At 45.5% G+C, this 10547-nt stretch overlaps 1 protein-coding gene across 1 annotated transcript in view; it reads left to right on the top strand.

Annotated features, from left to right (window-relative positions):
• The first annotated feature begins 2781 nt into the window (after positions 1 to 2781).
• The window catches only part of lama4 (laminin, alpha 4), a 50478-nt gene continuing 42712 nt past the window's right edge, over positions 2782 to 10547 (top strand). Inside the window, exons 1-6 of the mRNA XM_034161664.1 lie at positions 2782 to 3019; positions 7125 to 7226; positions 7324 to 7451; positions 7529 to 7609; positions 8836 to 9050; positions 9933 to 10033. Coding sequence (XP_034017555.1) covers positions 2915 to 3019; positions 7125 to 7226; positions 7324 to 7451; positions 7529 to 7609; positions 8836 to 9050; positions 9933 to 10033 — 732 coding nt within the window. The 5' untranslated portion in view covers positions 2782 to 2914. The remainder of the gene's footprint in view (positions 3020 to 7124; positions 7227 to 7323; positions 7452 to 7528; positions 7610 to 8835; positions 9051 to 9932; positions 10034 to 10547) is intronic.

Below are 10547 nucleotides of genomic sequence, written 5' to 3'. Positions count from 1 at the left end.
CAGAGCGACTGAGCAAGGGCGTAGGTTTGGTCTCAGCTTTGGTAGGGACAATACCCCCCCGGCCCCCCTGCCCACCACCACCACCCCCTAACCCACTCATACCATTAGACGCACAAGTACAGCATAATACATAACATATGACGACATAATGCTGAATAATTTAACACTTTATTTACATTATTAAGTGTGTAGGCAAACAAACAAATAGCTTAAATAACAAAATTGCACCCAAAATCACGAATCTATTCTATAGGCCTACACCTGAGAGAACAAGACAACAAAAAAAATACTTGTGGAGCTAACAAAAAAAAAAAAAAAAAAGTGTTTGCAACCAAGATGTATAATCTATTCTCTTCATCAATAATGCAGTTGTAGGTATCTGGCAACCTAATTTGCCAAAAAAAGGGCTTTACAATGATATATATGGTGTATTACGGTAAACGTAAGCCTGTGATGTCATAACGCAGAGGAAAAACACGGAAGTTTCACACTAATGCGCCGCTGATTCTCATTACCGTAAATTCTCATGTAAGCCCTCACGCTGAAAATTTTCAACACTGACAGCAAGCCAAGAACCCGTGCTCTCCAACAGCATGCAATATGTTGCATATATTACGGTAAAGTGCGTTCGGTGACTTTTGAAACGAGGCAGAAGTATGAAAAAGAGCGCAAAACTGACAAAAAAGTACAGAGACAGACAGCAAACATAAATGTAGTAATTTTTGAGGAAAAGGCAGGATGTTAGTGTCATTTGTGAAGGCGTGCGTGCGTGTTTGTGTGGGTGTGCAGTTTATTTTAAGTGTGGCGCACAGCATTGTTCGCAAGCCCCGCCTCCCGCCCCGCCCTTCTTGTTTTTCTGCATCAGAGCAGTGTTGCCAGATATGAAATATGAAACTATCGTACCAAAACCTCAAAATTATCGTACACAAACAAAACGCATACAACGTAGCTATTTTAGCGTTTTTTTTTTTTAATTTACAAAGAATTTTATGTCACATTTTTAAACAGTAATTATAGTAATGGGGAAACTATGGCACAAAAAGAACGCAAATGCACTACCAGACTAGAAAGATTTTTTTTTTTTCTGTGAAGGGACACAAACGTGTTAATTACCAGACTAGAAAGAGTCGAATTCAACCTCGAGGTCGCTGTCGTCATCCGATGCCATGGACACTTGTGCAGATTTTGTTGAACACAGAAAAAAATGTTGAACTTTTTTTTATTTTTTTTGTATATCTCTTTGCTCTTGTGTTTTGTTCGTTTGTTATTGCATTTGTTGAAATAAAGTTTCGAAAAAAAAAGATGTTGGTTGGGGAATCTTCCTGTCCTGCAGAGATTGGATGGAACTCATTACTTTGTATGAGAGGAGGCGGGCTTTGCCCAAAGCCAGCATTTGATGCCGCCTGAGTGCAACACCTGCAAAATGATTCTTGGGTGTCAGAGAGAGATGTGTGTTTGGGCAACCAACTGAAATTATCGTACATATTGGGTTTGTTCCCATTATTGATCGTACATCGTACAGAGGGCAAAACTATCGTACAAATACGATAATTATCGTACATCTGGCAACACTGCACCGGAGCCACCCATCCTCTGCGCTCCGGGACCTCCCACTTTACAAATGAAGCGCTGCCTGCCACCAGATGCGCTTTGTTTACGTCCATGTGAGAAGAACGTGAGCCAATGAAATTGCAACATGGGTAACCCTGTCACTCTGGCACGTCGAAAACACAAAACGTGACGACTAAAATTATACTATCGAGTTCGCAAAAAAATAGTGAATGATTTTGTTATATAAACAAAAAAGCTAAATATTGGTAGGGACTATTTTGCCATCCCAAAATAATGGTTGTGACTTGTCCCTATGGTCCATATGCAAACCTACGCCCCTGCGACTGAGGCACTTTTGATTGAGATATAATGCAAAAGGTACATCAAATGGGTTTTTCTATACGTGTGCACGGCGATGGCTGCACGCCGTAAACCGCATTGTCTTATGAGCTAAACAAGGTCACGGTTGCAGACAGAGAGATTCTCTGTGATGGAGTCAGTCAGTGGAATTGATTGTTGAACAGATGAAACAATGACTTCCAACGTTACACCACCCAAAAATTAAAACTTCACGTGGCTAATGGCTTTTTTTTTATGAAGAAAAGGACTTCTCAGAGGTACTGGCGCTTGCATCCGTCACTATTATTGAGTCAGTGGAGAAGTGTAACTTCCACACGGTCCTGACAGTTGGCACCACGTGGACAACAGGGACTGAAGAACGTCCTGTCTGCCGTCTAAGTTGTGTGACGTGTCTGTTCAGAGATCTTAAAGCGACTGTTTTTAGCGTCTCTCCCACAGCTGCGAGCACAATACCCGTAAACTTAGCAGCTTCTGATGGTGTGACCTTGAAAAACAAACAGAAGGCTCAGTCTGGACTGTAAGCCGGACCTCCAGATCCCAGCAGCTGCTTCTCGTCTGCCTGCAGTGCAGAGTGAGTGCTGACACCTTTGACCTTTGCCCCCCCAACCAGACCAGGAGAGGGAGGGGGCTGTCTGTGGAGTCCAAGGTGAGATTGTGTCATAACACTGAATGTGCCGGTCAGCGGGGAAACGTTAACTCTCTGCCATTCTTCCTGCTGCTCGCCCTTTTCTCTCTCTCTCTCTCACGGTTCCCAGCCAACCATCTGTGTGTGATCGAGGCGCACGCTCAGCGGAGAGGCGAGTCCGCTAGGGGAGAGGAATCGGGGGAGGAGGGACAGAAAAGAGGGAAGTCCACACAACTTTGTGTTACAGAATCCGGGACGAAGCGCACTGTTGCATCTGAAGGTCGGAGCAGCAGGAAAAGGAAGCCGACAGGAGCTGCCAGAGACCCGGAGCGGCTTCAGCACAAACAGGAGAACGTGAGGAGGTCTACGGGGAGAAGCATGGCTGCTAAATCTGTGCTGTGTCTCTGCCTTATCGGCATCATCTCAGGGATCGTCAGTCCAGCTTCTGCCTTTGGCCAGTGGGAGCAGCAGTCCCTGCTGAATGTAAGACCCATTTTCTTGGTTTCCAGTCGTTTGGTGCTGAGTGTTCGATTCCCTGTGTGTGTGCTGTTGGTAAATGAGGCGCTTTGTTTGGGAAGTGGTTCATTTTGACTGTCAGGATCTGTGAGGACGTCTGTGAGCCAGACCGGACTTTCAGAGGTCACACGGGTCTGGATTTGTGTTGATGCTCACGTCTGTCATCAGACGGAACTCTGAGGCTGTGACGGGATCCGAGTCCGTGACACTGTCAGTGCCCCTCCCTGACGGCCTGCTAATGGAAACCAGCCGCCGAATGGTGGGGAGAGAGAGAGAGAGAGAGAGAGAGAGACCAGTCGTACAGTCAGACTCCCCAACTCAAGAGTCTCAGTGTTTTTACAAACAAACGTTTGTGTTTTAAGTTGTCTCCATTCATTTGGTAAAGAAATAACAAATTCAGAATCTGTCTTCTCCAAATAATCATTCTTGTGTATAAATTACTTCCCACCTTTGTTAAATTGGTGTCAGAAAACAACTCCAGCATTGTGAAGTCTGGGTCTCTGTGGAATCACCTCTGGTCCCGGATGGTAACCACACAAACGGAAAACTAGTCCATCAAAGTTTCCATCTATCTCCAGCAACTGGGTGACACTCAGAGGTGTCCTTGGTCTTCTTCAGCCGCTGGGGTCCTCAGCACTGAGGCACATGTGCCGGTGTCGCAGACTGAACAGATCGGTCCCACTGAAATGAATAGCTGATGGTTTGTCACTGATGCTCCTCATCCAAATCTTCTAGTAAATATTCATTTGACACAGTCATTCCAGTGGTACCCAACGATCCTTCTAAGAGACTAAGTACCAAAGACAGTCGCCATACTCAGCTGCACTGAGTATTTAACAAACTGCTGATCTGCTGGGATTTTTACACACAACCATCTCTAGAGTTTATAGAGAATGGTCCAAAGAAGAGAAGATATCCAGTGAGCAGCAGACGTGTGGACAAAAATGCCTTGTTGATGTGAGAGGAGAATGGACAGACTGGTTGAATGGGCGACTGCGTGATGTCATCATGTCAGTATGGAACAACATCTCTGAGGAATGTTTCCAACACTTGACAAATCTATGCCATGAAGAATTAAGGGAGTTCTGAAGGCAAAGGGGGTCCAACCTGGTACTAGCAAGGTGTACCTAATAAAGTGGCCAGTGAGTGTATATTGTGGTGTGTAGAAGGTGCAGTCAGCCCTCTGGTGCTCTTCACTGGATCAGTAATGAAACAAATCAGCAGACTTGGTTCAGAAACAGAATCCTTTCATCCTAGTTTGTGTTGAGTTGTTGGTGTTTGAGTGACAGAACACCTCGCCCCGGTTTAGAGTTGGGATGAGACTCTCACGACCCGGAGACGATCCCGTCCCAAGGACTCAGAGGAGGTACTGTGAGTAGCTCCTTTAACATAAATACAGCAGATGCTTCCTGCAAAAACAAGCTGCAGCCTTTAATCTGCTGAGTTCTTCCACTCGGAGGAAACTCAGAGCTCAGCAACAGTCACACGCCCGATACTCTAAAAGGAGATGTTCTGGAGACCGCTGTGATGTAGGCAGAGGCGTCACAGTGTTGACTTTGGATGAGCAGCTCCTGTTTTCATGCCTGACCCAGTTCAGTGTGGCAGAGACAGAGATCCCCCCCCCGTGTGACACACCAACATGCTAAAAACGCGTGACACACACGGGGAAAAAAAATTTAAAAAGCTGCTGAGTGGAAGCAGAGAGTGTTTTGTGTGTTGAATGTCATCTTTGTTCCCTGTGCACACTGAGAGGTCACAGCAGAGGTCATGTCGCTGAGCGTGCACAAATGTCCTCTGCTGATTTCCACCAGCTTCCTGTCATCATGTCTGAACGTCTCATTTCCACCTTCACATAAAGTCTGATGCTGCCGCGTGACTCAAAGGAAAACCCGCAGACTGTAAACTCAAGGCCACAGTGACCTTTAACCTTCAGAAACTGCTTGATTTTTGGACTACTACTTGACCTGGTGCACCTAAACAGAAACATGCACTAATACGTCCACTATGACTTTTAATAATCATCTGTGTTGAGGTCAAAGGTTAAGGTGTAATTTGAGGAAAACCAGGAACATCCCATCACATTCTGTGACCTTTCGATGCTGATTATCACCTGAGCCGTTGTAGTTCAACATGTCACAGTATCAGATCAGATAGCTGCTGCCCCCCCCCCCCCCCCCCCCCCCCGTTTTAAGTTGTCTCAGACATCTGAGGCTCCTCAGGCGTCACACAGCTGACGGGACTCGGGATCTGGATCTGTGCCGCTTTCCCACTGTGGATCATTAACTCCCAGTAGGGTGTAACTCCTGGTCCTCTGTGTGGCACCTGTTGTGTTTGAGTTCCACGGTGTTAATGTGCAAGGGTGGAACAGCGGACGGGTCTGGTGTGGACGGGTGTGTGAATAAGTCGTTGTTCACAAGATGTTTCACGTCAGCGGACTGACAAAGGTGCGTCTTTGTCTCAAAGATTCTTCTGACGATAAATCAGAGGAAACGGTGGCCCGAGTGTCTGTGGAATGTTCCGTCTGTTGGCTGATCTGGATTCACCACATCAACGTGCACTTGAGTCAAACGGTCGCGATCTGACATTCTGCTGTGAACAAAGCGCTATTGTAGGCGGTGGCCAACTGCGCCTCGACCGCTCAAAGACGTTCAGAGTGAGGCATGTGCATGTGTGCGTGTGCACGTCAAACTGTGACTGTGAACTCTTGACACCAAACCATCCTGAGAAACTGAACAAACGTCACTCACGCTCCAGCTTTTAAAAGTCTTTTTTTTAACAGAGCTGCTGCTCTTCAAAAAAATTTACTCACAAATCATTTTGTTCACTTTTAATGCGCCAGCTGGAACACTGAGTCCATCCAACACAACAATCCAGAACGTCCCGAGACAGAAAGACGCCTCTGGTGCAGTGACTGGTCATTTGACTGTGTTTTTGTTACCAGTGTTTAAAAGAAAAATTAGCACATTTTCTGGAGTATAAGTCACTTTTTTTAATGTATAAAAATGTTTTTACAGTACATAAGTCACAGGACCTCCCAAAGCAGTAAACAAACAAACAAAAAACACAACTTATACTCCAGAAAAGCTGGTATGTCTTAAAAACGATGACTCGAGTGTCAGTATTTAGCTTCTTGATGATCTTAGAATGCAGCATAAAGGCTTTACTTCTTTGACATTTTCTGGGGGGGGCTCCAACTACCCACCCCACCCCCACCCCCCCAGTAGGGGCGTTTTCTTTCACTTGAAGTTGGATCCACTCTTGTGGTGACAATAAAGAAATAAATGAATGACTAAATAAAATAGCTTGAACACAAAAAACAACCTTGTGAAGAAAAGATGCTTCATCTGTTTTATACTCGTCCACCCAACTGTAAATGTGCACCGGCCTTTCTTGGGGAACTGTGTCAGACTCCCCATCCAGGGGGAGTCCAGGACTCCCGTCCACTTCACGGTGTGGAATCTGAAGATAAGCACAGGGACCAGTGGGGTTGAGGGCCTGTTTTGGACTTAATATTGAGCAGACTGGTACAAAAAACAAATCAGAGTTTGATGTCAGTGAGCATATTGGGACGTTAATCCCAGGAATTTAAAGCCGATGTTCTAAACCGCTTTTAGCGTGACTGTGTATGCTAACGTTAACACGGCTGCAAACTCCAAGTGACAGAAGGCAAAAGACCTCGATCCCACTTCTTCTCCGTAAGAGCGGTCAGGGGATCGAACACTGTGCATTCAAGCAACCACTAACAGTTTTAAGGCCAAACTCTGCAAAGACGGGTCAGGTCTGGTTGACCCATACCAGTATGTTCTACTACTGAGTGTAACTCCAGACACGCAATTCAAGACCAGTGATATCTTTATGGTAACTATTGACCATACAAGAGGTGAGTTAACTGTGGTCAACATTTTCTTTCAGTCATCAAACCTCCCAACGCCACAACGTCTGATATAAAGCGTGTCATCCTCCACATGTGGAAGTGTGATCATTTCCAGAACTCGTTCATCGCTGGAGGCTATTTATTGTTATTTAAGACTGTAAATGTAATGAGTGTCATTCTTATTTATTTTCCCTGCAGCTGTGTGAAAAGGGATATTTCCTCAGCGAACAAGACGTGTGCTTACCGTGCAACTGTAAAGGCCACGCGGACTACTGTGAGGACATCACTGGCATTTGTATCGTGAGTTGTTGTCCTCAGTGTTTGTCCTCTACAGTTTCCTCAACAAACATCACGTTTAGCTCAAAGTCCAAATCCTCCTCCTCCTCCTCCTTTGCAGGACTGCAGGGACCACAGCACGGGCGATTTCTGCGAGATGTGTGAAGACAACTACATGGCAGCTGTTGGCCCGGACGGATTGCACACCTGCCGACCCTGCGCCTGCCCCCTCGCCATCCCATCCAATAAGTAAGCTTCACTCCCGCAGACCGCAGGCTTCGTGCTGGGAAGTAATGTGTAATACTTTCCCCCGTGTGTCCGACCAGTTTTGCAGTTATGTGTGACAGAGGAGGGGCCATTCTGCGCTGCAAGTGCCAGGAGGGCTACGCTGGACATTCCTGTGAGAGGTCAGTGCTGACAGGGATTTGGACGTCCCACCAGGAAGCCTGATTTGTCCAGTGATAGTGTCTGTAGCCGCTGATGGATGAGGGCAGACCGCCGCTGAACTGTTTTACTGTCGCCTGTGTGCTTGCTCAGGGGGGTTGGTAAAGTTAGACCTTACTCGCGTGTGAAGCACCTTGAAGCAGCTTTGTTGTGATTTGGTGCTGTATAAATAAAATAAATTGAAATTAAATGATTTCTCAGATCAGCTCCCCTCTCTGTCCCTCATCCACTGTCTGGAAAGCATCAAAACCTGGACGCCGTCCAGCCTTCTCAAGCTTTAACAATAATAAACCGAGCCCCAAACAGAAACTGAGTGATTTTTGCTTCATCAAGGAGGTCGAGAGCCTCGGTGTCAGTCTGGACACCACACTCTCATTTCAGTCACATATCAAACACATCTCTAAATCCACCTTTTATCGCCTTGAGAACATCTCTACACATCTTGCCACGCTCCATCTCTACAGCATTCATCACCTCCTGTTGGGTCGGTCTAATGAAGCTGTGGACAAGCTGCCGTATCAGCACCTCCACACTCACTCACGCACATTCATTGGCTCACAGTTATTTCCTGGATCTACTACAAAGTCCTTCTTACCTACAATCCCCCCCGTACCTTCCCTTTCCACCTCCTCGTGGACTCTGCAGTCCACACTCATGGGACTTCCCCCCATACTAGATTGTAATCCTTCGAGGACGGATCCTTCAGTACTGCCAGCCAAGATCCACAGCGCCCAGCCTCTGGACATCTTTAAAGCACAGCTGAAGTTTCAACATTTTACCAGGGCCTAAAGGCTTTCCTGTAAAGCCCCCTTAGGTTCCATATTGTTGTTATTATTATTATTATTATTATTACTTGTTAACTAGTCGTTAACAACATAATTTGCACGATGCGACCTATTTAAAGGAACAAATAAAAGGAAGAATTTTGAGGTACATCAAATCACCACCAAAATATAACCTACTCTTCATGACCCAACAGCTGTTTTAACGCTAAATTTTCTTTTCACCTTTTGAAATTGTTTTTACAAAGATGGCAGCAGTGACATAAGCTCCACCCTCCTCGCCAAGTCTGACATTTTGCAGTAACATTACATCCTGCAGTTTAAAAATGAAGATCCCCCCCCCCCTTCAAGTTCTTCGTTGTTACAGGCGGTGATGTTATCAGTCACCTGCAGTCTTCCTCATCCAGGTGTGCTCCTGGTTACTATGGCAACCCAATGGCAATCGGCAACTCCTGCAAGAGATGTGACTGCAATGGCAACTCCGACCCCAATCTGATCTTCAGCGAGTGCCACAACGTGACCGGCCAGTGCCTGCACTGCTGGGACAACACCGCTGGTGCCAATTGTGAGAGGTGTGCACCTGGTTTCTATGGCGACGCCATCAGTGCCAAGGACTGCAGAGGTGGGAACCACCAGTCAGCTTACACTCACTCAAGAAGACACATTATAGAGGTCAGAACTTGAAAAAACAAAACAGTAATCCTGAAAGTCCAGTGTCACGGTCATGTGGGTTTTAGTTCATAAACTATTCTGACTAACAACCAAAAATCCTGTTAAGCAACTTACAAGTGAGCTGAGCCTGTGAGTTGGTTCAGGCAGACAACTCCAGCTGATAATTACTACACACGTCCTACACAGTCTACATTATCCACAAAACACTCTCTCCAAATTGGGCAGGCAGTTTAAGACGTCAAAGTCCCTGCTCGCCATCTGCCTGTCAAACACTGCCACTGCTGCTGTTCAGCTCCACCTGTGGGCTCTAATATCTAATCATTACTCTCCAGTGTGACAAGGTTTACTGTCATTACAATTGCAAATGAGTCCGAATACGACTGTTTGATACTTTTTATTCAGGAGTCTCACTGGAAGAAGCAGAGCTGGTTGACATACTATGTGACTGGTTACATTTAACTGGTTAAATTTCTGAAAATCTACCTGGCAACAGCACAGATTAGATAATCCTATGAGGGTGTAACACACACGTCACAGTTTCAGGGACACAGTATGATTCAAATCATGGTAGATTCCTGTCAGGTTTCTTCATACAAGCAGAGGTGATGAGAGGCAGCCAAGTCGTCGCTGCACCACTTTGACCCGATGACCCGACCGAGCACGGTGGAAAAACAAGACAAGGTCATGCATCCGGCTTGAGGATCAACTCTGTGCTTTCAAGTCCTGTATGCACAAAAATAACTGTGTTCAGTGTGTGTGTGTGTGAGACTACATTTAGCCTTTGGAGTCGTCATCACTGAAGGTGTCCTCTGTGTGTATGTGTATCTTGCAGAGTGTGAGTGTGATCAATGCGGCACCTCTTCATGTGACGACAGAACAGGAGTGTGTCACTGCAAACCGGGCGTCACCGGGCGACTCTGTGACCAGTGTGAGGTGAGGCGATCCATGTCTGTCCAACACTCTGGAATGTTTTATGAGGTTGGGGTTTCCATTAGCTAGCATATAGAGTATGTATGTATTTTTTCTTCCTACAGTAAACTAGCAGGGTGAACTTTAGATAGAAACCTAAAACATATTACATCATAGCTTCTGTTTCTATAAAAAAAATAACCATATTTATAGCTTAGCCTACTAGCTATAATTTAGTTTTACAATAAATCTACAGACTAGGTATACATATACTACAATCTTCTCCTGTATGAATATTTAGGTTTCAGGAGCTAACTATGTAGTAACTATATTTCTTTTATATGTTGTTTACTACCCTGATTGTGTAAATGTCACTTATATACCTGCTGTCCATATTCTTGAGCCGCTTAGGTGTGTAGGGAGAGTTCTCATGGGATAAAAAAGCTTTTCAACCGACCATCACTGGTTCTCAACTCCAGACACCTAAGTGGATCTACTCTTCTTTTTTATATTTAGATATACTTTAGTAAACACTAGT

Source organism: Thalassophryne amazonica, chromosome 21 (genome assembly GCF_902500255.1).
Source record: "Thalassophryne amazonica chromosome 21, fThaAma1.1, whole genome shotgun sequence".
Lineage (NCBI taxonomy): Eukaryota > Metazoa > Chordata > Actinopteri > Batrachoidiformes > Batrachoididae > Thalassophryne > Thalassophryne amazonica.
The sequence above is the reverse complement of the archived record's forward strand: the minus strand, read 5'-3'. Positions and strand labels throughout refer to the sequence as shown.